At 41.9% G+C, this 27,791-nt stretch overlaps 1 protein-coding gene across 10 annotated transcripts in view; it reads right to left on the bottom strand.

The window, feature by feature from the left end:
• The window catches only part of LOC136855148 (uncharacterized), a 501,815-nt gene that overhangs the window by 53,364 nt on the left and 420,660 nt on the right, over positions 1 to 27,791 (bottom strand). For all 10 annotated transcript variants that reach the window (XM_067132044.1, XM_067132047.1, XM_067132045.1 and 7 more), the window contains 12 exons: positions 27,138 to 27,292; positions 17,735 to 17,870; positions 12,782 to 12,921; positions 11,820 to 12,066; positions 10,768 to 10,983; positions 10,007 to 10,105; positions 8,265 to 8,348; positions 8,012 to 8,132; positions 7,714 to 7,870; positions 5,757 to 5,956; positions 5,436 to 5,584; positions 5,013 to 5,125 (listed from right to left, as the gene is read on the bottom strand). In XM_067132044.1, the coding sequence (XP_066988145.1) occupies positions 5,013 to 5,125; positions 5,436 to 5,584; positions 5,757 to 5,956; positions 7,714 to 7,870; positions 8,012 to 8,132; positions 8,265 to 8,348; positions 10,007 to 10,105; positions 10,768 to 10,983; positions 11,820 to 12,066; positions 12,782 to 12,921; positions 17,735 to 17,870; positions 27,138 to 27,292 (1,817 nt within the window). The remainder of the gene's footprint in view (positions 1 to 5,012; positions 5,126 to 5,435; positions 5,585 to 5,756; positions 5,957 to 7,713; positions 7,871 to 8,011; positions 8,133 to 8,264; positions 8,349 to 10,006; positions 10,106 to 10,767; positions 10,984 to 11,819; positions 12,067 to 12,781; positions 12,922 to 17,734; positions 17,871 to 27,137; positions 27,293 to 27,791) is intronic.

The raw sequence follows: 27,791 nt of genomic DNA, 5'->3' as shown, positions 1-27,791 counted from the left end.
GGAGAGGTTGGCATCCGCCATGTCCGGTTACACAGGCCAATCAGAGTCTCGCGCCGGTGGGGAATTCTACCTCTATAAGCGCGCAAGACCCCAGAATCGGCCGGCCCCCAGACGAGAGGAGGAAAAGGTTCAGGAGACATAAGATATCCCATCAGGCGATGGTCTGCCGCCCCGGCCCGGCAGTGGCCCAGCCATCTACCTCAAGTCCCAACCCCAGCAGTATGTTTTGTTCAACCATGGCGCCTCCTATGTATCCTCACCAGCATACAACCCTACATATGAAGGTCAGGATTTTTCACGGCCTCAATAGGTGGCAAGGGAGTAGCGCAAGGCCCCTCACAGAGGAGCACCCAACACCACCCCAAGGGGGAGAGGACGTGGTAGAGGGAACAAACCCACTCCCTCCCACTGAGAAAACGCAGGTAGGCGGTCGCCTGTATTGGTTCAGGGACCAATGGACCTTCAGCCCTTGGGCACACAGCATTGTGTCCAAGTGACTAAAAGCTGGATCAAGAATCCTCCTCCAAACAGATTTTACCAGCCACCCACATCAATCCTACAGGATTATAAAAGAACTTGCTTCAACAAACGAGCAATAAAGAAAGCAAGGCACCTAAAGTTTCAAAGGCAGGCTATTCACTGTTCCCAAAAAGACTCCGATCAGCAAAAGAGTGATCCTGGATCTGTCATGGCTTCAAATCTCTACATAAAATGCGATAAGTTTCCCACGCTTACGGTAGCTCAGGTCCGACTTCATCTCGCGTGGAGCCACACCGCTCTATCGATCTTTCAGACGCTTTATTATCACGCCCCAGTTGCACGGAACTTCTCTCAGTTCCTCGGTTTCAGACTCGGGAACCAAGCCTACTCCTTCAGGGTCATGCCCTTTGGTCTGAACATTGCACCTGTGGATATTCTACCTGCTGGCGGATACGTAGTACAGCAGCCCGGTCCCAAGGAATCTCCCTAGCAGCTTAATTCTGGACGACTGGATAATCTTGGGCTCCAACTGTTCCGGGAGTGTCAGAAGCCACGCCCATAGTCACCACCTCCTAGAGTCATTGGGTTTTCAGCTGAACAGGGAGAAGTCCCGCCTGACTCCGAGCCCCGGGTTTCAATGGCTGGGCCCTCAGTGGGACCTGTCCTCCACACGCATTATCTCTCCTCCTTCCAAGAGGAAAGAGATAGCATCTCACCAAGAGGTTTCTCAAAAATCAGTCAGCATCCCGTCGGTCCCAGGAAAGGGTCTCGGGTTCTCCAATTTGTTTAGAACAGACCTGCTCTCTTGAAAGCCAAATTAAAGGACATAAACAGGGTGTGGCGGAGCCGAGCAAACACCAAGCTCAGGGACAAGGTCTCCTCTATCCCTCAGATCTTAAAGACAAGGCTGCGGCCTTGGACCACAGTCAAGGGCCTGTCCAAAACAGTTCCACTTCAGTTTCCTCCGGCACTAGTTATCCACACAGACGCTTTCTGCTGGCTGGGGGATATTCACCAAAACAAAAGGCACAAGGAATCGCGGGTCCAGCAATGTTTCAGCAGTTCCATATAAACACCCTGGAAGCCATGGCGGTCTTTCTGACGCTGAAGAAAATCCGCCCCAATCGGATCTATCAGGTTGGTGTTAGAACAGCGAGTGGTAGTTCGTTGCACCGTGGGCGGCTCCAAATCAGGTCGAAAGAAACTGGGCAATGGTAGCTATCTTCTCCTGGCGCAACGTTAACGGGTTGGCACCTGGTCAGCCACCCACCTAGCAGGTGTCCGAACGCAGTGGCGGATTCCTGTCCAGGACTACCCTGAGACGGAGGGTCCCTGGATGCGAATCTTTCCAGTGGATTTGCCGGTTCCGGACTCCGCGATCTGTTCGCAACAGAGAGCAACTCTCAAGTCCCCGTTACGCGAGCTCCCACCTGACCTCAGGCTCGCCACAGACGCAACAAGACAGTAGATTGGAACAGTTGGGAGAGAATTTATCTGTTCCCTCCAATAAATTTCACATGCTGAAAGTTTTACACAAACTAAGGACATTCAAAGGTCAACCAGCCTGGTAGCTCCCCTATTGGTCAAGAGTTAATTGTTCCTCTTCAGGAACTGGGTTTATGGAGTCTTCGATTCCCAAAGCCCATTCTGACCCAGACAGCATAAACCAAGACTGTGTCAGCTTCCTCATGATTCAAGATTCTAGCTTTATGGACTTTATAAAGCTTTGCAGCTCAAAAGGAGCAAACATTGACCCTGTCAACACTCTGTTTTGTAAACTGATAAAAGAGATTCTTACTATTAGGCAATATGACTCAGCAGTCGGCTAGCTAGCCTCCTTCCTGAAAGTGCCATCTGAAGCCAAAATTATGACGACTAATTTAGGAGTTTCTTCTTTAGGTCACTGTTTGAGAAAGGCCTGGCCCGCCACTAATAATACACAAGTCGGCATTGAAGAAAGTATTTCTTACGGCTTTAAAATTGACTCCATAGATTCTTATTTTTCATCCATCCCCAGAGCATGCATTGCCTGAGACCAGTATCAATATTCACATTCGGTTATTTGGTTTCTCAATGACGCCCTTAAGTTAGCGCCAGAGTTGGATAACTTACATTGCTCTTAATAAGATCTGTTAAGGAAAACTCTTATTTTTACTTAGTTTGGCTTCAGGTGCTAGAATTTCAGAGCTGTCAGCCTGGGTTTCAGAGGTGATAATTTTGTTAACTTCCTCCCATCCGAGAAGTCCTCCTCTCCCTGACTCCTAGATTTTTAGCTAAAAACGAAGACCCACAGGACAGGTGGTCTCCCTGGAAGGTGGTGCCCCTTCCTCAAGATCAATCTTTATGTCCAGTCCATACACTTAAATCTTACCTCTCAAGAACTCCACAGAGTAAGTCGGGTCCTCTTTATCAGGAGAAAGGCGGTACTCTTTCCCTTAATGGTAAGACAACAGATTCTGTATTTCATTAAACAAGCCAACCCAGACCAGCCCCCAAAGTTCATGATATCCGAGCAGTGGCTACTTCTACTAATTATTTTCATAATATGGACTTTTCAGAGTTATCAAAATATACGGGTTGAAATCACCTCTAGTGTTTAAACGCCACTATTTAAAAAAATCACTTGAAGCCCTGAAATACTCCACGTAGCAGTGGGAAGTGTCATTCCCACATTGGGGCCAATTATATCCTTTCTTTTCCCCGCTCCGCCTACCCTCATTTGCTTTCTCTGCTGTTCTCCTGGTCGTTTATGCCTCACTGCCTAGCTCTTCATATTGATATATTTGTATTTTATGATGGAAAACTGTAATCTGGATTAGCCATAATTGTTTCGCTTGCGGTACTCGACAAGCTTTGTTGGCTCCACGCACTCGGATAATTGCGTGTGTTATTTTCATTAGTCTGTCTCTTACATGTTTAAGCCCAAGTTTATATATATAGTTTTAAGGTTGTATTTCTTGTTCTGTGCACATTTTCATGTCATACTACTTTTAAGTAATTTTAAGATTTTTGAGGTTTTCTCCCCATCAGACCGGGACCCCAGTGTTTTGTAGTTAAGTTTATTGGTGTGCCTTTAAAATTAAGTTGCCTTACTTTTTACACATTCTTGCTTCATGGAAGAGATTCTCAATTAAAATTATTTTCGCTATAATTTTGCCTTTTTCTTCAGGTTACCCCTTGTTTTCCAGTAGTAGCAGTCTTGGCATGATTCTATCACTATTTCAATCGGTTGACATCGGACTGAACTCAGAAAAGGATTTTGACAGAGGAAAATCTATTTCTGAGGAAGGTCCCGCGGTCACCCGGTGACTCTCCTGTCTAGTCTAGTACTCCCTCCCCTTCTTGCACACAAGTCTGGGGTTAGTGCTAGCATGGAACAAAGCAGTAGGTGGCGCTGGTGTCGCGGCCCTGGCGGTGTTGGAGTGTGGGAGCTGTAACGCTCACCACTCTTTACGGGGTTTTGGGATAAGGAGAGATCTTTCGAGTATATTTCCGTGGTAGTGGTATTTCACTCACCCTTCATTATACCGACGCCTTCAAAGACGATCGATCAGTAAACCCCAGCCTTGAAAGCCCTTTTCCGGCATATCTAGCATTGTTATACCTAGAAATTGCGGCTGTAATGGAATACCTCACCGGTGACACGGACTTTCAGAAACAGATTTTTCCTCTGTCAAAATCCCTTTATGGAAGGTGTTATACTTTCATCAGAAATATATTTCTGATGAAATATAATGCATCAATCATTACCAAACTCCTTTATTACTACAATACTGTATTATCATTACTACTATCATTATTATTAAAAAACTAAACATCCTTATGGGATATATCTAATAGCTGTCAACCTGCGAGCATGCTCTGCAAAATAGAAGTCTCATAAGCAAAAATGTAAAAATAGACATGAAAATAAAAAAATTAACAATGATGAGAAACAACCAAGAATTTACTAACAATACAAGTCGGAAAACCTAAGGCAATGGTCTATGGTGCTTTGATAGAGTATTACAGCTGTTCTAAAAAATGTGAGCATCAGTATCACTAACAGATGGTAGTAAAAATTCCCCACAGCATCATCTCAGCCCCAGCTGTTCCTTTTGGATTCTTCCCACTAAGCTGTCAAGGTTCTTCAGCTTTACCTTACCCCAATACTCGGTTTTCTTTGTTAACAAATAAAGTACAAGGAATGACAGATTTCTTGTACTGGTGCAGCAATGTGGATCCTCAACATGATGTAAATTCTGATGCTAATCAAAGTAGCATGTTCTAGTTCTTAGACTGTAGGCACTAAAGGCAATGATGGAAGTTCCCACTTGGAACAGAGCTCGTGGAAGAAGGCAAAGTAGAATACCTTCTGACAATTGCCTAAACCCAAATTACCATTAGTGACGAAAGGAAACTATCACATCAAACAATTTTTCTGGAAGATGAAACTCCAGTTAAACATGCACTTCTATCAAGTTCATATCTAGTAATTCTGAAAATATTAAAATACATTCTCACGATACTCAACTAGGAATACTTTTACTTACGTGTAAACAATGAGAGGTTTATAAATTACAGCTTCAGTTTCACGTTGATAAACAGCTAACTCATCTAACTCAAGTCGAGCTTCGAAGGCAGCTAATGCCTGTTCACAGCTTATCTGGAAAAAAGTATAGTTATAACATTAGTTTCATGAAGAGAAAATTTGTTTCCTCTCCAGTAAAAAATCTAGTACACAGTCTCCAAGGCAAATGTTAAACTTTCTCCAACTAGTTGAATATAAATTTTTTTCAACATCTAACTCATACCTGTAAAACTGATTTTTAGAAATTTCTTCTAACTCAGTTTTTAGCAATTTTGGACTTCAATGAATTCTTCAGTATTTGATATTTACATTTATCATTACCTGCTGACAAAATAGAGTAACTGATTTATTCTTTATAATATTGAAACTCAGAAAATAAATCAACCTGATAGTAAAAGTTGCTATGCAATCCTGGTCCTGCAATTCGCTTTACAAGGAAGCTATCAGAGGCTGGGATTCGACCTCTCTTCTTGATTACTGCATGGAACATGAAAGCGTCCCAAATATGTCTTAACCCTCGACGTACAACTCCATCTGAAATTCAAAAACATTAAAAATATCTCATTACATAAGAATGCGTAATTATGGGCAGAGGAGGCTGAAGTGGGCAAACCAGTCAGCAGGCCATGTTCATTTTTCATTTAAGTTGTCTCAAAAATATAAAAAACTAGTGACTAAATAAGATAGTGAGAGCAACAGTACTTACATAACAAAACAATGGTAGCCAAGACTGGACAGATCAAAGTAGCAGTAATGAAGGCCAACACAGGCTGTATAATACCTAAAGCAATGAGATGGAGAGCAATTGCTTGTAGAATTGGGCTCCATTTTCGTTTACCCGTTGGAGAATCTACATCGTACAGAAGTATGCAACTTATATGGATAAGAAAAACAAGAGCAGGAACCCTGTTGGATAAGGATAATTGTGATGAATAAAAAATCTTCATTACCGCATATTAAATTCTGTAAAAAGTCATGCAAAACTAGTTGTATGTACTTTTTATCAAAAGTGAAAACAACAGCGTATTTCATAGCATATAAGATGCAGTGATGCACCCATTTCAGCAAGGCATATTAAAAACAAAAATTTTGTAAGGGAATAAGCATGTAATGATTACAGCAAGCTAGCAGTACATTACAAAACAGTAACTATTAACGTTTTATACAACTATTAACAGATGTATAAAATGAATTTCATAAAATTAATGTTTCATCTACTGATCCAACGATATTGTATGTACAGTATTATCATATAATTTTTATTATAAAATAAGAACATTGCAATCCTGCACCATTTGCATTTTGGTAATGTTCAGTCTCAAAGTCATCTGTTGATTGAGTTTTGCCACCATCATTGCCATGCGTGCAAAATGATACCTGACTGAGTAATACCGACATTCTCACTGCCATTGGTTGCTAAGTGAAGCAATTCAGATAAATTTTTTTTGTAAATTAGCAGAGCTGTCTTTTGAAAATGCAGCTCGCCTTAATTTATCGATGCAGAATTTTTAAATGAAGTAAAGATGTGATTCTCCAGTTTCAGACAGTTTTCCCCTGTTGCAAAATATTTCCCAGCCTGCACAATATTTGTTTCTTCTGCAGCAGCTGCAGCCTTGCAAGTTAAATTTCTTAAGACCTAATTCTCTACTACATGAAGGATAAATAAAAATTTACTTCATCTTTACTTATGGAAGCCACCAGTGAGAATTTGCAAGTTTTTAACTAGTTGATAACTGTGATGCAACTCTTATACATGTGATAGTCACAGGTAAATAACAGGAGCAAACAGCTGTTTCTTGATTTGGTTGTTTATATCATTACTTGATATTGCTTATGCCAGTGTTTTGCATGAAACAGAAAGAATATTGTTAAATATGTGAAATACTATCGTAATGAATGATTAGACAAGCCATACGTTTGGTAAGCCTAAATGGATGTGTGAAGTTTGCATTTACCTACAGAATGTTTGCTTCTTGGTGCTGTTCTGGTCACATAGTATTTGTATTCTCAGAATGGATGTAAAGGCAACACAGGTCTTAAGTCGACAAATATATATACAGCAATAATAATAATAACAATAGTAATAATAATATCATTTATGTAAATAATATCCTTATAGAGTTAGGCAAGGTAGTACTGACCATCTGAGATAAAATTAGCCTACCGTAGTAAATGTTGGTAAAACATTAGTCTACAGAGGGCCTCATTGAGATGATTTTTTAAGCCATTTTTTTTTTTTTACAAAGTACATATGTCATCAAATATGATCACTGTCTTTTAATGGATTGTACTTTTTTCAAAAATAAAAATATGATTGTCAAGGCCACATCCACACCTGAGCTGTTGAAACACTGTGAAGACTGTTAAAAAACTTCACCTCACCTGCTCCATACAATTATGCATAAAACTCATCAGCAGGGAGTCAACACCACTTCATATATTGTGTCACTTACCTCTAGCATGTGCACACATTTATAATATGCACAAGACAAGAAGTTAATAAAATCAGGCTTAATTTGTCTGAGGAGAAATTACTTTGTCATTTGTTAACTCTGGAATCAGTGACCACTTACAAATTTTTGAGTATATATTTCACTTGTTCTGAAATAATGACATATGCTATCTATCACATATACCAGGAACAAATACAAACTAATGCCTACCACAACGGTGCTACAACAGCCACAGCCATCGATCCCATTGACACTAAGAGGCAAGTTAACGGGAATACTGTCGTTAAGAGCAATGTGCCAACAATACCCTTCATAACATAGTTCCAAGCACGGTTCATGTGCCGTGTGACACCTTTTCCTATAAACCCTGCAAAAATAAATCAAGAATAATACAAAAGAAAGCAAATAAAAAATCAAAACCTTAAAGTTACGTGTGATAAGTATAATGGATTTTCATACTGTTTAAGTTATCATCATTTTATACAACTGACCATAAAAAACAACTAACCTGTATCTGGTGTAGTTTCAAAATGTGATCTGGATTTTGATATGTGACGCCAGAGTGTTTGTAGTCGTGATGCTAATGTAGGCGTTAGAGATGATTTACTAGGACAAACTGTACCATTCACCTGTAATTAAAGAAAATGGCGATCCTGACATCTTTAAGAAGAAGTTACAAAAATCTTTTCAAAAGTCAAATACCATTACAGAACTGAATTTCAGTCTCGCTTCTGAAAATGATTACATGACTGCACACTTACCTGCGAGAGCTCAAAATCTGGCATAAATGGTTCTTGGCACAGCAAAGCCCTCAGACTGACTGGAGAGCAAAGTGGTAGCCACACCTAGATGTAAAAAGTCCTTTGGTAAACAACTTCTAACACCTTATCAGAATATCTTATGAAAAACAAACCAGTGTTAATAAATATATATACTGTACAATGTACATCTAATTATTCAATAATAATAACCCTCAAAATTATTATTTATTATTTCTGTACTGTATTACTTTACCTATACCACTGAGTTAAAAGACTGTATTTAAATCTCATATAGTTAGCCTGAAGGGTTTCTTTTCTCAATAAAATTTTGTCTAATAGTTCTTTAAAAACTTAATAATAGGATAAACTAAAAATTAAGCTGATTCTGATGGTTTCCAAGCATTTAAAATAGGTTTACAGAAACTGTATTCCAACAGTGATTTCCATAAAATATTTGTTTGTCCTTAAGCATTATATTTGGGATTTTGTGCCATGCAATAGGCCGTTAGTAATTTCTCAGTAAAGTAAACTGGAGAAGATTAGTAATCTACAAAGAAATTGCTACACTGAACAACACTATTTCCTGCAATAACAACAGTACTATAAAATCTCATCTATTCAAATTTATACAATCAAGTGCAACAGAGCTGATATTTAGTAATGAATGTAAAACTTGTTATGATAATGCTATGCAATGTAAAAGCGAATAGGTGATGAAATTCACATGAGAAAACCTGAGACAAATTAGTTTAGATCCAATTTAGCATCATCTGCTCTAATTTTAGTCTAATCATTTACACATACTGACTACTGCATTTATGGTCTAACCTATGGAAGTTCTACTTGCTTATTGTAGGCTTAATTAGCCATCATACCTATGTGCAAAACTATTGGGAATGGGGCTGAGAAAAACTATGGGAAATGGGGGCTGAGAAGCTAGCCTACAAGGGTATGCAGATGATATAAGTACCGATAGCTACATATGCATAAATACAATGTATGTAAAAAGATCTGTATATTTATAAATATAGAATATGTTTGGGTGTCATGACAACAACACCATGCTAAATAATATTTTTCATTTGGTTGTTAAAAAGAGAACTTAGCCCATATTTCACAGAACACTGACTGTCATTGATGACTAAAATGAAAGATGTCAACCTCTTTGCACCACAATACATACTGTCAAATGTTCTACTGAGTCACATCTGGAAGTAAAATTCTGTTGTGACTACAAATGATCTTTCCCTTACTGACCTCAAAAACTGAGGAGTCACAGGTACATGGGCAAAAGTGTATGAGTACAGATAATCATAAATTTTCCTTAAGCTTCCTTCAGTGAAGGTTGCATTATTTTCAACATGTGGTCTGATTAAACTATTTCATTAAAGTAATAATTTCTGCAGTTTCTGAGTATAGTATTCAACTTATCAGATAAGTAACAAAGTCTGTTAATTAACAGAGACCCTATATTATACCCTGCACTTGAATATTTTCTAGATATCTTAGTTAACAGAAATTCCACATAGTTCCTAACCTAAACTAACCTGCACTTGACACTTAACACCCAAAGGGGTTTATTTAAAAACATAACACATCAAAAATGGCAGCATAGCAAAAAATAACCCTAATAATGTAGCTAATATGCAAAGAAGTCTGTTAAGTTAGGTTGTTCCTGTTTATTCTTCATCCATTTCATACTGTAAATATACAAAAACAATGCTGACTTGGAAGTATCTTACCCCAAAGAAAAACAACGTATTGCAGGTCCAAGCCCAAGATCTGTGCACAAAGTTACACCATCGCCAAAATGGCCAGCGTGTTGAAGTGGTCCTGATTAACTGCAAATCAAAAATAAGCTCTTCTGTATTGACAACTGAGGTTTTGGAAGAAAAAATTAATTAATAAACAAAAACATGAAGGAGGCAAACACAATTTGTAACCATTTATTGTGCTCCTAATCAAACATATTTACACTGATAAAAATAAAGAATAACAAAAATAAGGTAAAAATATAGCTGAACTTAATGAAGGCAAGAACACAGAATTGTGTCATATAAACAATGAGCTAAGACAATCATAAAGATTATTCTTTATATGTCAAAATACTTTGTAATAGTTTTAAGCAATTTCTTCAAATTTAAACTCAAACCTGCCAAACACAACTTACATCAAGTAGTGCTATAAATTATCATACATCAAACTTGTAACTGATAAACTTTAAAATCATGTAAATATTTTAGTTCTTAAGACAACCAGGAATGATTATTGGTGAAAAACTTGTTTCTCAATTTACCTACGATGATATTAGGACATGCATAAGCATATAATTTCGAAGGATTTAACTGACAGATTGCTGGCAGCAATTAGGTAATGGTTTTAAATTTTAACATATTTTTTATTCCAAATGATCACATACAAAATTATCATTGCATTTACAGTATAGTATAAGTATTATAGTACTTATTTTTCTGTATGGCATATTATTATCCATACAACTTACCTGTTTTTCTAATAAATAAACCGGATGGTTCGGATCTGTACGTGGGGTAGTGATAGAAGTGGGAGAAGATGCCAACACTGTTGGTATGATTTCACTTTCTCCCTGGAAACTTCGACTGACAATGTAGTTGCTGGGGAACCATACTTGGGCTCGCCACTGAAAGACTCTCATAGCCACTTTCAAATTTTTCAGTTCGTTTAACAAAACAGGTTCTCTCTGAAAATCAAAAAAGCAAGATCGCAACTCTGAAAAACATAATCTAATGAGGATATAAATATACAGAGATTATCATCATTATCATAAACATTTATAGGTCAGCTTTTCCCTCTTTGGTGCTGAACATAAACGAGTTCTCTCAACTCTCTGGTGCCTAGATCTAGGTCCTCATATTTCCTTTTCTCTGTGATTTCCTAGGCCTTCTACAGATCTTTATGCAGCTACTTCTATAAATACTGTTTTTCAGACAACTGTTCCTAAATCCCTCTCATCACGTGTCAAGTCCACCTGAATCTTCAGATCTGTCTTTTTCTAGCCTACTGATATCATTTCTCTCTGACAATTCCTCATTTGTAACATGATCATCCCACTGTACTCCTGCCACAAAATTTAACATTCTATGGTCTCACCTTTTAAAAATTGTTTCTGCTGCATAGAGTAGCAAAGACCTCATGTACCAATCCCAAGAAAAAATGTAAGTAAAGTATTTGTACCTACACAAAATAAATGTAACTATCAAATAAACTTTTCATTTTACATTTTAATTTTTGCCCCTTCTCAGTAATTTAAAAGAAAACACTTAGTATTACCTTTGATATTTTAAAACTAAAAATCTACTTTTCCAATGCTTTGGGTCAGGTTTTAAGTTCTGTTCAGGCTAAACGATTAAAAGACTACTTATGGATAGACAGTTGAATTTACTTAAACCTGCATAAGATTTAAAGATGAGCAAAATCCCTGCAACCAACAATAATACTTTGCCTCTTAATATCTGGACATGTGCTATGCTTCTAGAACAAAAAATTCAAATAACAGTTGTTTCTGAGCATTCATACCTCTCTCATAAATGACAAATCTCTCTGCAGAAAATAAGCGTGTTGTTGTAGATCATGCTGACGACAGAGAGCCAGTGAGTGCTCGTGTGGACGCCACTTGTGTTGTTCTGTTAATGTTTCGTGTGTAGCCCTAATTTGGTCTGCCAGCCATGAATCTATACGTGAAAATATTGGATGTGTGTGTCTCAACTCTTCTCGACGAGCTCGTTCTCCCTCTTCATATATTCTTTCCACCTCATCCAGCGCTCTGTAAAAAGGAAGTCTCAAGTTATATAAAATACTCTATGCACAATTACAAAAAAATATTTAATACTCCTCATATATTTGAAAGCTTGACATGTAGAATTTAATTTGCCTCTTGTCATTATGGTCACTTCCACTCAGGGGAAACACATTCTAAATTGTATAGCCAAATTCAATTCTTCATTTAAAACTCTGTTAATGTAACAAAACTAGTTGCAATCTTCAACTATTGTTAATTTGTGTCAGCCAAAGGTCATTATGCTTAAAAATCTTAAATTACAGAATACCTGCACACAAATATGAATACTAACATTAAAATACATGGTGCAACACAAAGCATCATAAGTTGAACTATTTTTTATACTGAGCAGCTTTACTGAGTTTTTAAAAATTGCTGTAATCAAACAAAACACTTATAATGCAGGAAATCTCCAAGACCTCAGTTCTGTTGTATACTTTACAGTACTTAATACTGTAAATATGTACCTGGTAAACATTTCAAAATATACCAGCATCATTCACTATTCTCCAGTGTTACTGAGGGATAACAGCCACTAGTAAAAAAATTACTGTATGAAAGCATCAAGAAGTTACCTCACATCAATGAAGCCTGGCAAATACTTCAGTGGTTTTGTTAAACTATCTTTTAACATTTTATAATGAAAAACATTTTGTTAAATCTTTACATTAGGATTTAAATGAAAAATAAAAACACTTACCTGTGCATTAGCAGCACTGCCTTTGCATGATTCACAAGCAATTGTGGCACAGAATGACCAAGCTCTTGTAAAACGGGGTGAGCTAAAATGGCAGTGTAAACACGCCTTAAATATTCTTCTTGCACTAAACGATTACCCTCCTGAAATAAGTATGATTAGTTAATTAAATAAAAAAAATTATTTTAAAACTGTAAAATACAAGACTTACACATTAAAAATTCTATTAATTCTAATTTCAACTTATGCAAACTATTGATTACTTTGTATTTTTCCCAACATACAAACCTGAAGGTCTTTACATAGGGGTTTAGTTTGCAGGCGCGAGCTGGAATGGCCGTTTAACTTTCAGACAAGGTCGTTAACTATCGACAGTAAGGGGGAAATGGTTCCTCCATGCTTGTATATATAGGTTACACCATGGTGTTGTTGCTCATGGTCACCCCTGACTTTTCCACAAGTTGCTCTTGAAATGCTGGAGTGCCAGCCAGACTGCTGGTATCTCCAGCAGACTGATGTACTCTGTCCTTTCCTTCAAGCCCCACTTCCTAGAAACACACAAGCCATTCAGATGAGCACCCCATCCTCTTCGGGATGTGTCCAAGAATACCAGCATCTCCGGTGGTGGGAGGCCAAGTGGCACTCCCTGAAGGTGGTTCATGGGATTTCTCGAACACCTCAGGTCCTCTCTGACTTTCTCCATCGACTTGATCATCTGTGATGCAGGCTTGTCCATCTCCTTCCAGGACTTCTTTAATTGCTATTGGAGGGACCTGGTGTGTGCCCTCCCTCTGGGGACTAGTCTCTCTAGGGAGACCAAGTGGGAGGGGGACCTGCCACTGCTTTTCTGGTTGCTGGGGCACAGTGAGGACAGGTGGGTATGCCTCCCCTGCCACCGTGTCAATCCACATCCCCAGGTACTTGATCATCTGCTTGGGGGGGGGCAGGTAAAAATTGGAGAGGTTTACCATCACCCCCAAGATTATGCACAGTGCCAGGATCTCATCCCTGTGCTGTTCTGCCTCACTGACTGACAGTGCCAGGATCAGCCAGTCATCCAGGTACTGTCAGAGTCTGATTCCCTTTGCATGTACCCAAGCCAACACCAGCTGGAAGACTAGGGTGCAGACTTGGGGAGAGGTCCAAAGCAGAGGGCCCTGAATTGGTACATTATTCCTTGGGAGACGAACCTGGAGGCCTTGTTGATGGGGATGTGTAGGTACTCATCCTTCAGATCTGCTGACACCATGTAGTCATTCCCCCTGATAGATGTCAGAACCAACTGGGGTGTTTCCATGGTGCAGGCAGAAGTTCAGGGTCAAGAAGTCTATCACCAATTGCCAACTTCCCAATGCTTTCTCCACTAGGAAGAGGGGGCAGTAGAATCCCAGTGAGTTGCCATCCACTGCTCCCTTTAGGAGCATGGCCACTACCTCCTGCTACAGGGCTTGTTCATTGGGTTAAGTTAAAAGTTAAGTATATCTTAGTTTAACCAGACCACTGAGCTGATTAACAGCTCTCCTAGGGCTGGCCCAAAGGATTAGACTTATTTTACATGGCTAAGAACCAATTGGTTACCTAGCAACGGGATCTACAGCTTATTGTGGAATCCGAACCACATTACAGTATAACGAGAAATGAATTTCTATCACCAGAAATAAATCCCTCTAATTCTTCATTGGCCGGCCGGAGATTCGAACTTGGGCCCTGCAGTGTGCTAGCCGAGAATGGTACCGACCAGTCCAACGAAGAACTAATGTTGAGTCCCTCCTGTAAGCGGAGAGCAGCACCGGCGTCTGGGCCAGAGGAGGCTCCATTGGTCCTAAGGGTAGCCTACAGCCCTGCATGAGGACTAAGAATGAAAGCTCCTTTGCCCTGTATTGCTGCCAAGTCATCCACGTGGTTGCCAGGCACTGCCCCCCCCCCATCAGTGGCAGCCTGGAGGGAGGGGGGGTCACATTTATCTCACCTGGAGTCTTCCCTCTTCTTCTGGCTCCTTGCTCTGTGGGCCTGCCTGCCCTGATGTCAGAACCTTGGCTGCAGGGAGGAGTGCCTACCGGAGGTGATGAATCTGCTCTGTAATGGGGGCTTGCCTGCCAATCCCCAGTAGACTGGAGTGGGTTTCAGGTATGACGCCTGCAAGGTGTCCCTTGAATCCTTTCTCTTGATATTGGTCACCTAACATACCAATTCCAGTGGGAAGTAGTAGAGTGAGTTGAACAGGAGGCTGTTCCTGAGACTCAGCCAACTCTCCAGAGTGATCTGTTTCTGCACCACCACCAGGAAGGACTGTCTCCTGTGGCCCATACATGCCCCAACCATCTTACGATGCGTGAGAGAGCTCTCCCCGAAGTACCTAGGTAGCTCCCGACAGTGGACCACTTCTCCAGCATGACGATGTCCTTTAATTCAGTTAGCCAAGCCCCTTGGCATCTGTCTAGCCTAGAGATGGCTCTGAGGGCCCTTACTAACATAAGCTCAAGGTTGCCTACTTTGGAGCTGTTGAGTTGGATGCCCTGTTGCCAACCTACAAAAAATTGGAATCCAACAACCTCAGGATGAAAAAGGAGTCCTCAGGCAAGTAGTATTTTACCTGAAAGGATAGAGGAGGGAGCAGGAGCTTTTCTGACCCAGAGGACACCAGGGAGTTCTCTGACAACGCTAAGTGGCCATTCATCTTCTGCATCAATCCCTGGATCAGCAGGGACCAGGGGAGTCAAACTAACTGTCCAACCTCTTGGGGGTTCTCTGCTGCCTGCTCCAGGTAAGAAAGTAAGGTGTGATCTGCTGGTGCCAGCATCGGTGGGTCCGCCAGACTTAGGTGTAGTCCAACCTCCCTGACAAATTCCATGAACCCTTTTTTTCCTGCAGCACATCCAGCTGCGAAGGGTCCCCTGGTCTGTTTCTCTCCTGGCCGCCCCTCATCACCTCTGCTCTCCAGGAAGAGGCTGCCAAACTGCTTATCAGAGAGGCCTGGGGAGCTGAAACACTGGAACTTCTGCTGCTGTTGTGGCCTCTGTCCTTACCTTAGTCACTGGGGTGTTTCTCTGGTAGGACCCAATGCCAAGGCATCTGGTCCCACCTGCACTTTTCTGCTTCAGGGAGAGGCAATTGGAGGGGCAAGAAATAGAGTGGGACAAGTTTCTGCACCTTCTGTCAGAGATGCACTCAGTCCCCTGTCCAATCTACCCCAAGAGCATGAAGTGGGTTTCCTACTGCTGGAGTATCTAGTGGAGCTGTTGCTTCCCTGATGACAGCTGAGCAACAGGACTTGGCTGCTGGTTCTCAATCTGGTCTGCCTCCTCGAGTTGCTCCACTGCTGCTCCTACTGTGGGATGAACCCCTCCTCTTGCTCATCCTAGAGGCCAATCTGTCCCTCCGACGCTGGGAGGAAGTAAGGCAGGACACTAACGAAACCAAGGTAGAGGTGACAGAGGCAACTGAAGGGGAAAAATCTACCTCCCCTATCACTCCACGGGAATCATGACCTCTCCAGCCTCTAGTACTTCACTGGAGGGGAAGAAGGACCTGGCGACTACTTGAGGGGAAGAAGGACCTGGCGACTACTCTCAACTCTTCTTGGACACTTCCTTCTCACTCCCATCCGATCTACGTGAAGATGATGGTGGATGGACCGACTGGGAGGATCCTTAGTCCTCCTTAGTTAAGTTTTAGGCTCCACATGGTGTAAGACAATTATGGGGGGCCTTTGAAGGTTGCCTAACACTGTCTGCGAGGGCAGGAGGTGACCACCTTTGGTCCAGAAATCCATGACTTGTTTTTAGAATATCTTTGGCATTAGGGCCTCCTGATGCTGTCATGGCTAGAGGAGCTGACAATCCTGCCACTGGGGGAGGTGGTCTCAGCAAAAGTGGACACACCAAAGGGCAAGGAGAGGGGCTAAGAGTGGATTCCCTGGAGGAGGGACTGCCCTTCTTAGGGTGTCTCTTCTTGTAGAGACACCACTGTAGTGACTGTCACCTCACACACTCCTCTCACATGGCTCAGACACAAAATACATACAGAGTGTAGGTTTACTACAAACGTGGGAAAATTTACTACAGGGCTTGCCTTTGCCCACACAATGATGGAAATTGGATTTTGTGTCCTCTATGGTGGCCATGAAACACACAAAAGGGAGCTAAGACACACATGTGGACACAACACTCTGTGCGAAGTCACACAAAGGAAGTCGCCTACATGGCTGCTAAGCACAAAAAAAAAAAACACAGATATGCCTTCCTTTGACACAATAAAGGAAGTTGCCCACATGGCTAAGCATAAAAAAAAACACAGATATGCCTTCCTTCGACACAAAAACTATAACCATTGAACGGGTATAACACACTAGGCTACTGGAGGACCATAAAGCAATCAGAGGGCAATGTCCCTTCAGCAGGAAACACACAAGGGCACAAACATGTGGCACACACAAAGACAAATCTCACATACCTAAAAATGAATGCACTGACAAACCACATGCATTGACAGATGAAAACAAAACGGGAGAGCTAGGCCAGCTCAGGTCATGAGTGACTCATATGCCTACCCAATAGGATTGTTTCTCTAGTTAAGTGAGTGACAGCTGCAGCATGCGTTGTGCTGCGAAACTCCATTTATGAAAGCGTAGGTTCGTATTTCCGTTGGAACAAACTTATTGTGCTGGAATAACATGCATAGACATGATTTCTGTTCAACTGAAACTGACTTACATTATTGTGTAAGTCTTCCTATTAAGTCTTGCTTTTTACAAATTACTCCATGAAACAATCACAGAAATGTTCAAATGGTCTGAGAAATGGTAAAAACCTGGCATGCCTTTAAAATAATATATAAATAAACACAGTAAATAAAATCTACTGTATATAAACTGTTCTGCCAACACTTGACAATCATTTATAAATTCACACTGAGTAAAATTTCCTTGTTTTTACAGAACAACCAAAAGACACTTACTTTTTCAACCTCATAATCACTTAGGTTTTGGGCTTTGAGGTCAGCTACAACCTTTTCTCTGAAATGCAGGAACCAGCCCCGCGCTTCTTTTTCTAAGATGCTTACTAATACTGGTAATGCTTTCTTCATCAGCTCCCTGAAAATAGGCAGATAGATATAAGGTTACCATGTTTTGTCTACAGACACCACCCTACTTACTAACAAGTTATGTTCCGAACAGCCATTTGTATCCTGAATTGTTTGAAAGTTGGTTTTTAATATGTGGTGCATAATTTCTGTTGATGTTTACATTCCCGAGTTAACTCAGGAGTCACAGTTTATACTATTTTCACTGCATTTTTAAATCATGCAGTATTACAAGGAAATACTTTGGATGCTAGAAAGGTTAAAAAAAAATTAAATTTAGATTCAGGCAACATTTAAAATTGAGTATTTTTTCCATGATTTGAAAGTTATGAACTTGGAGATAATTTTGCAGGAGCAGCGTCTGACACTGGAAGTTCGTAAGGTAAACATCACAGACCAAATTAAATCGGGAAGACTGAAATAAGTAGGAATGTTTTACAAGTATTCTTGTGACTGTAAGAAGAATCAGGGAAGGAATTAAAGGAAAAAGTTGTTCTTCTTCCTCATGTTTTTCTGTTCTTTGCAAAAATTCATACTAGCAGAATAGGCAAGCAGAACAAAATTTGAACTTGTGACCTTTTCTGTTCATATTTATGAATGCTTCTAACTTGAATATTCATAAGTGGGGTGGTATCTGTATATCTATGGGTGGAAATTCTGTAAGTCTACTTTGTCATGCAAAGGTTATCACACTGAAATGAATTCCAAGTTACATATGGGGCCTGAGTGAGAATTAGCACAAATATGGTCAAACAGAAATCTGCTCCATTATCTAATGGTAAAAATAAAAATTTTTAAAGTAATTTGTATTTTTCCTGAAGGTCTTTATATAGGATTTAGCCGTTTAACTTTCAAACAAGGTCATCAACTACCAACGGTAGGGGGGAAGCCCCGCCCACTTGTCAGTCTGCACTCCACTTTGCCTATTGGCCCAGGTATCAGAATGAGGGGTGGCCAAGGTGGGCTGTAAATGTAAAGACCTTCAGGTTTGTATATTAGGAAGAATACAATTACTTTAAAAATTTGCTATTTGTTCCTACACAAATACAAACCTTCATTCTTTACGAAGGATACTTACCCTTTGGAGGGTGGAGTCTGAGTAAACCTCTGAACCAACTGGTTTGGTTCTACCCACCTGGGAATACCTTCCTGGTCTGGAAGAGCTGAGGGAGGAATCCTGCACATCTAGCTTGTTGGACATATAAGATGTTGCAACCGCTAGACTTCTGGGCTAAAAGTAATGAGTTGCATCATTACTTTGAAAAAAGGCACAGAAGAACCCAAGAGCGTTGGAGACAATAAAACTTGTCCGTCCAGCACGTGACGGCTCGCTGCCTGTCTCTTTGTCTAAAGTGAGAGACAGGTAATAGAAAGAAAGGGGGAGACCAGTCACTCACACCTCTTCTTTCCCGCTTACTGAACACCTTAAACAAGATGCACGTGTCCCCTAAGGGAGCCAGTTGAACCAAACAACTTGTTGGGCAGCCACCACAAGATCCAAGGAACAGCATGTCCAAAGACTTAGGGGCAAGTCCTGAAAACAATACAAGATAAATGTGGTCTGGTGTGACTACATAACTGCCCGTATTACCTACTGAACCAACAGGTTCTTCCAGAATGCATGGAAAGGGGCGATGCCCCTAACTTCATGATCTCTCATCCAGACTGAGCTCCTATTTACCTCTCATATGAAGAGTAAGCCTGTTGCTGTCTCACAAAGCTAGAAAGAGGATGGGCTCTTGGCCATCTCTTCTGTTGCCAAGTCGGGGCATCAGCACTTAGGCCTAAGATGCTGAGTTCTCTTAAGGTAGTACCGCGGCATTCTAACCGGTCAAAGTAGCGTCTCATTCTGATCACACCAACAAAGTCTTCAGGAAGGGATTGAAACAGACCTGAATCTAGCATCAGAGACCTACAGATTCTGAGTCTCAGTTACAAATTCTGGGACCAGCTTGAGTGTAACAGATCCCCTTACCACTGAGTGCTAGCATCAAAGGCCATGAAGCTCGCCTACTCTCTTCGCCAAAGCTAGGTAAAGCAAAGAAAAAACAGTCTTTAGAGTCAGAACTCTGCCTGATGATTCCCTCATCAATTTGTACAGCATAAGCTAGGCTCCTTAAGATGAAACTCACAACCCACTCGGGGGTCTGAGTTCCCCGGGTGGGCAAGACTGTTTGAAACTTCTCGGAAGTATAACTGTCCACTGGGTGCTGGAAAAATGCCATCCACCACAACCCACAGTCCAGCACAAATGAGCCATATTCCGGTAACTTCTGTCATAGCGGTTATGGAGAGATCATGGCTGGGACTCCCAATAACTCAGAGAACCTCTCCACAATGCCTTGGTTTAAGGACACTGTCCCTATCACCAGGCTATGGTGACTGAGCTTGTCTGCCAACCCCTTCTGAGACCAAGGAATGTCCCTGGCTGACAGCTCCACTGAGTGTGCTGCTGCCCACTCATGTACCTGCACCATCAACCTGTGCAGCTGGAAGGACACCAGCACCCCCTACCCCACACTGCTAGTTGACATATGCCACCTTGAGTTTCAGGACACTGAAAATCAAGAGCACCTTGAAAGAGGGAGTGCCCAATGGCACCCCTCAAGAGAGGTTCCTGTCATAAAGCTACCAAGCTAGCTATCTCTTCACTTCCTTTGACAGAGAGAAAGGAGGGTCTCACACCGGAGACCCATCCACCTTAATCTTCTGATAAAGGGTGCAAAGGTGAACTCTCTCTCTCTCTCTCTCTCTCTCTCTCTCTCTCTCTCTCTCTCTCTCTCTCTCTCTCTCTCTCTCTCTCTCTCTCTCTCTCTGTGTGTTTTTGCTGGAAGGGTGTACAGTATGTACATATTTTCAAGGACACTAATGTTTAAGATGACTTTGAAATGATATTAATAATATAATTTCAAAGATTAATACAGTAATAGGATAATAATTTAAGGTATATTTGATGTAGGATGATACTTTAAGTATACATTTGGTATTTGAACTTTCAAGACAGGCAGTTACAGGCATTTTCAGAGGGGGTTCTAAGTATTCTTGGACTTTAACTATTTGCAGGGGAGGTCTGGAATACATCCCCTGCAAATACAGGGGGTTTACTGTACTTTACCCTCTGCTTGAGCATGAGATCTGACTTCTCAAAGTTGATCACTATACCCAAGTCATGACAAAACTCAAGAATTTGATCTCTGTCCTAACAACTACCACAACGAGCTTGCCAGTACCAGCCAATCACACTAGTCCTTCCGTAGATGTACCTGTGCAATCGAGCTCAAGCAGAGATAAACAATAATAGTTAACACTCAAGTGAACCAAGCACCTTGAACACCGTCCCCCGTTTTGAGGATAAAGAGGAGATGGGTGCAGGTGGATCGATGGGTAAGTATTGAACATACACATCCCTCAAATCCCCGAACAGCAAGAAGTCGCACTCTCTGACAGAATTGAGAACAGAACGGACCGTTCCATCTAGGACCGGTTCTGGTGAACGAACTGGTTCAGTGGGATGAGGGTAGAAGATTCCCACAGTGCCTTCCAGAAGCACTGCATTCACCTGTTCCCACGGGGCAAGGTCCTTCCATGAGCCGGGAACCAACATTTGGAACCAGACTGAAAAGAGGGTGAAGACTCTACGGGTAGCAGAACAGTATTTGATGGGCATCTACTACCCATGCTTCCATTCCATGTCGCTACCAAGCTTGCCCAATGGCTCAACAGGCACCGACTCCCATCGGCAGTAATCGGGAAGAACTGCCACACCCTCTGGGTACTTCACAAGGAGTTGAGGAAGTCTGGGACTTTCTCTGACCGAAGGGGAAGGGCCAGTCTGACCCAAGGGTCAAGCTGCAGTGACACGCAAAGACCTAAAGGTCTTAGCCACCGCCTGGTGAACAAGCTGAAGCATTTCCACCGTGGCCTCCCCCTCCCTCTAGCAGTGGGGGTGAGGTCCTAGAACCAGTCCACCCTGATTGTCAAAATCGATTCGGGACTAACAAACCTAGAGTTTGAAGCAGCACAGTGTCTTGTCTTCCCCCTGCCCCCAATCCCCCAGGTTGCTGTCTAGTGGAGGAGGTAGGTAATATCACTACCTCCCAGAGTAACAGTCTCTTGAGGGCTGCATTCTCCTTCAGTGTACAGAGGCCTGAGGAAAAACTATATTGGCCAATGATAGACACAAAGATCAACCTACAAGACTAAATAGAATGCTGCTCTTGCTGTCAATTCTGGTGCCATTGCCTATGAGTCAGGGCCAGGTCAACCTAAAACATGGTGGTGATCTCTCTGGGAGAATGTGATATTTCCTCTGGTGGGCTAGGGGTGGAAGAAGTGCCTTGCATGAACAGCTAGAGCAGGGAGCATTCTATTTCCCGGGTAAGCACAGAGCAGAAGATAATGTCTCTTCCTCAGGATCATTAACAAGATGTATCATTCTAATCTTAACAATAGGCCTCTGTAACTCTGTGGGAGAGAAACACTCACCAGAGCCCCTGGTGATCTTTTAATCATTCGGCGTACATCCTATCCAGTCAGTAGACCAGGCCAGGAATGTAGGCCTCTGTTATGAGCCGGAATGGGAATGAGAACATTCCCAGTCCCAAGCTCCAAACCTATCCAGTTCCCATCTCCCAGAAAAAATTCTGAGGAGGTGGGAACAAGTGAGAGATTGTACACACTCTTGCCCTGTCTGGCGAAGACCAAAGTCCCGGCAGATAAGCCAGGCCATGGGAGGTTGTTAAGCCACAATGACTGTGTCCACCAGGTTTGGGGAGAGAGGTCCCACTCACGCGAACGTGAGCAGGGGCTGTCCCATGGACATGTTTCAATTTACTTAGAAGCCAAGGCTTCTACAAGGGAAGAAGACTGAGCAGGGGACCCCCCTCTTGCCAGTCACTGAGCCACCATCACAGGACACCTGGTCTGTACTCACGAAGAGTGGGAGGGAGGATAAGGGAGCATCTGCATGCTCTCTGCTCACCTTTTCTCACTGGCTTATGCTGATAGCTGGGACTGGGTTCATAGACCAGGGACCCTTGCTGACCCTAGTAGATGTGCTACCAGGGCCGATATTGGTGTAGGACTGCACTGAAGTGAGGCGGGCCACTGGGGCCGGTACAGGTACACCGGAGGTCCAAAAAACCTCGGATAGTGGTTGCACCTGTGCAGTCAGCAATGGGAGCAGCGGTGCCACACAACCACTAGTGAAAGCCCAGGGCTGGTACCAAGAGCCCAAGTAGGTGGCCTACCAGGGCCAGTACCGATACACCAGGAGACCAAAGAACCCTGGATAGTGGTTGCACCCATGTACTCAGCCATGGGAGCAGTGGTACCACTAGTGAGAGAGTATGGCTGGTACTGAAGGCCTGGATAGGAGTCCTACCAGGGCTGGCACCAATACAACGGAACCCCGGGTAGCAGTTGCACTCATGCACTCAGCAACGGAAGCAGCGGTACCACTAGCAAGAGACCAGGGCCGGTACTGGTACACCAGGGGTCCGAAGAACCCCAAGTAGCAGTTGCACCCGTGCACTCGGCAATGGGAGCAGAAGTACCATGGTACCACTAACAAGAAACCAGGCCTGGTACCAGTAGACTATGTAGGTTGGCTACTGGGGCAGGTACCAGTGGTCCAATTAGGTGCACTACCAGGTTAGTGTTGCACCCTTGCACAAGACAACAGGAGTTCCTCTTTCCCCTTTGGAAGAAGGCAGAGGAGGCAACAGTACAGTACTCGATGATGAAGATGAAAATGCAGACAACAGCATGCAGAGGAGAACATCACTCAGAGATGATGTATACAGTAGTACCTGGGAACTCAATCCCGATATTGCATGAGGGGTTACCAAGGGCTTAGGAGTAGTCCTACAACTAGCAGACACCATGGCTGGTAAGTTGTCCCGGGCACGGTTGGAGCAGACACTCGGCAAGCCTCGCCAAGTTAAATTACACTCACGACACTCAGCTCTCCTAAGAGGCCTAAAGAGAAACATAACTCTCAAAGACTCTCAGCCTCCACACCACCTTGATAAAGAAGTTGGGTTAAATTACACTCATGTTATCTATGAGACATACTATAATATATATATATATATATATATATATATATATATAATGAGGATCAACCTCAAAGAGTCGAAAAGAGAGACTCTTTAATGCTCTATACATTATTATTGAGTTTTTTACAGTCTGTCCTTCCCTGGACAGCACCTAACCCAGCAGTTTCCTCTTCAAAGGTGCTAAAGTGACTTAGGAGTTTGTATATGTATATATATATATATATATATAAAACACAAACAATAATCACACAAAAGACATCAACAAAAACAACATAAAATAAAGCAAACAGCAGTCGGGCAGAGAAGTACAGAGATGTCTTCACACGACAGCAGACAAAAGCAAAGTGGAGTGCAGACTGACAAGTGGGCGGGGCTTCACCCCCTACTGTTGGTGGTTGACAACCTTGTCTGAAAGTTAAACGGCCATTCCAGCCCGCGTTTGCAGGCTAAATCCTATGTACAGACCATAGGTTTGCATTTGTGTAGGAATAAATCTTGCTTAAAAGCTGCAGGAGAACAAGCTCAACATGGCTTTCAAAAGGCCTTGGCTGATAAATTTCAAAAACCTGTTGAAGCCATAAAATTCTATGTATTAATCAATATCTGATCAGGAAGAGACCCTCTTCTCTCAACACATAATTATGCTTCGATCTAAAATTCATTTCCTAAACTCTCACTGCCATTCCATGCATTTCTGCTTTCAACATGAGAGCTGGTGCTGGGAGCTCTATATGAAAACGAGCTTTGGCACTATAGAGCGCAAGTGGGTGCTACTGGGCGCAAGCGGGCGCTAGTGGAGCAAGTGGACACTAGTGGCGCAAGTGGGCGTTACTAGGCGCTCAGGCGCTATAGGAAGCTTGGGCGCTAAAGGAAGCTAGGGCAATATTAGGCACATGGGTGCTAATAGGCGCTCAGGTGCTAAGGAATAAAAAAAAAAAAAAAAAAAATTCAAGACACTGATGTTCTGCTTGGTGCCAACACTGGTGTTCCACTTTTACAGGAGAAGGAAGAGTAGCAAATATCATCTGAAGAGCGCCTCTTCAGCGGCTAAGATTCGCTATAAAAAATGCCACCAGTGCTTTTGTCTACATCGGAGTATCACTAGAATAAAAGAACATATCTATGGACGCCTTTCCAATAGCTGTCTGTCAGCACCTGCAGGTAGCAGGATTGAGTGAGGGGCGACTACCCGGGGGCAAACCCCTTTGGACTCCCATACTAGGAACTGGGTTTAGGAGAACCAATAGGGCCGGGCAGCCACCTCCTCCACTACACATCCAGTAAGACACCTTTCCAGTAGCTGTCTATCCCTTCGGCTTCAGGTATAACTTCTCCCAGGTGTAGGAGAATACGTACTGTCAGCGAACCTTTGCCTAGGAGCATTGGCGGGACGAGCAGCCACCTTCTCCAAGCACAACACTTCGCTACTATAAGGTTGACACCTGTTAACCCAGACACAAGACTGGCAAAGGCACGGGAAGGAAGCAAGAGAGCTAGGCGCGGGAGCAAGTGGAGAATAAAACGAGGACACGTAGAAGGAGAGAAGATGGATGTGGGGAGAGAGCTAGCACCAGGCTAGCTGAACACCTATCAGTCTCGGCCATCGAGAATGGCTACTCCCGCAAAAATTAAGCACAAATTCTCTCTACTATGCACTGCCCTAACACTTCTGGCACTCTGCAAAGAGAGGTGAAAAATGATCAAGTAATCCTTACCAACAATAGTCTGAGGATACAGAGGACCATTATACAAATATATCTCAATTCCTATCCAATGTTGTTTGAGACTTACCAATATGCAATCAGTACTAAAAATATCGGTCCAGTGGCGAACACAATTTTAACGTTATAAGCTACTCAAAAAAGGAAAGTTAACCTCTAGCGCCCAAAGTATGACGCACCATCATACAGGCAAGTATCAAACCCTATCAAGCATTATTCGAGACTTTCAGAGATGTACAGGCAGCCCTCGGTTATCGGCGATCTGGTTTTACAGCGCTTGTCTAGCAACGATGATAACGGGATTTTCGACACGGATTCCCAGTTAGCATTGCTGATAACCAGTTATCAGCGCTGATTGCCGGCTATCGGCGCCGATAACCAGGAACAAGTGCTATTATCGACAATTTTTGGTTATCGGCGATTTTCGGTTATCGTTATGCTGTCAGGAACAGAACCCTGCCGATAACCGGGGACTGCCTGTATTCTCAACCAAAAAATGTCGGCCTGGTAGCGAACACTATATTACCTTAATAAGCTACTTCGGGAAAGGAAAAGTAACCTTTACCGACAATAGCTGAAGTACCTAGATTATCATTGTATAGACATATCCCAAACATTACTGGAAATATTGGTTTGCTATTCAGAAAAGGAAATTGACCTTAACCGACCCTACTTCAAGTACACAGTGTATCATCATACAGACATGTCTCAAATACTAATTAACATTAATTGAGGCTGGCAGAAAAATATCAAAACTGTAAATATTGGTTCAGTCGTCAACGCAATGTTTACATTTATTATGTTAATCAGAAAGCGAACGCAATATTACACACTGAATCAGTAAACCACGCTACTGGTAGTTAAACAGTCTAATTGCGAATTCGCTACTGAGCAAAATATGAAAACTAGGATCCAGTCTTATCAACACAACAATAAAATACTATCCTGTAAGCTGCAAGCTTGAAGCTACCCAAAATTGCCGATAATATCACCGAAATCCAGTCTCCGACTGGCAAATTGAAGAACACAGCTGCTATCAACACTCAGTGTTACCTGAACGCCGGCAGGAAACAGAATGAGCTCGTTTGCTAGTAGTTCCTGAGATTCCTGTTAGTGGGCGGAACCAATCACCTGCACTAAACTTTAAAGCATTACCCGTGAATTTTTGGATTTTTTAAGCTGTCATGCAGGGGAAACTAAAGCATTTTAATTACTTAGTAAGTTCCAAATATAAAAGTTCCTTTTTTCATCTCAATACCTCACATTACCAGAGGTATTATAAAGTTATTGCATACAAATCCTCAATGAAGTATAAAAAAACCCAAGTATAGTAAAAACCATCATATCATTCCTTAGTTCACAATACATTTCACATTAACTACAGTACAGTTTCTCAATATAAATATTAAAAACAATACAGTGATTAATAAGGAATCATGGATTTTCTGTATATCAAAAAAGAACAAGTTCAAAATGAAAAAAAATGGTAAATTCTACCTGTTGAAGAGTCGGAGATCCAGCTCCAGCCCCTGGGGAGTTGTGAAGATATATGGCACAGGTGGCTGCTTTTCACCTGACAACTGAAACTTTTCCCTTGTGGCTCTTTTTATCTGCTGAACCATCCAGGAACACAATGACTCAACATCACCATCCTGTAGAAAAAGGGATTATGATTTACTCAGATTTGAATATGCAAGCAATAATTTCAAAAATATAAATGTATATTTTTTCATGTTTATGTTGAGCTAATTTTTCATTTTGGCTTCCCTTCAGAAATCTAATTTAAAGGCCCTACATCACCTCTTGAGGAGTAGCTTCCTTCTTGTTTACCTTTCACTTTCATCGGCTCCCTCCCATCTCTTCCTAGGCTGTACAAATATGACAATTTTGCACTGCTGAAATTTCTACCACACATTTTAAAATGAATCCTTTGAAACAAACAACCTTACAAGTCTACAAACATAACTCTGTGGTCTGGTAAAATACTTTATATCAGTACCTAATATGAATAATAATCACAGCAGGAATTTAGCACTTGACTATTCAACATGAATGCACTTTTAACATTGTACATAGTACTAAAGGTTCTTTACAGAGAGACAAACCCAAACTGTACTGCAGTCTGTCTTTACCTTCTTATCCATTACTTTT

This window comes from Macrobrachium rosenbergii, chromosome 30 (genome assembly GCF_040412425.1).
Source record: "Macrobrachium rosenbergii isolate ZJJX-2024 chromosome 30, ASM4041242v1, whole genome shotgun sequence".
NCBI classification, from domain to species: Eukaryota; Metazoa; Arthropoda; class Malacostraca; order Decapoda; family Palaemonidae; genus Macrobrachium; species Macrobrachium rosenbergii.
Note: the sequence above shows the minus strand (reverse complement) of the source record. Positions and strands in the feature narration are given on the sequence as shown.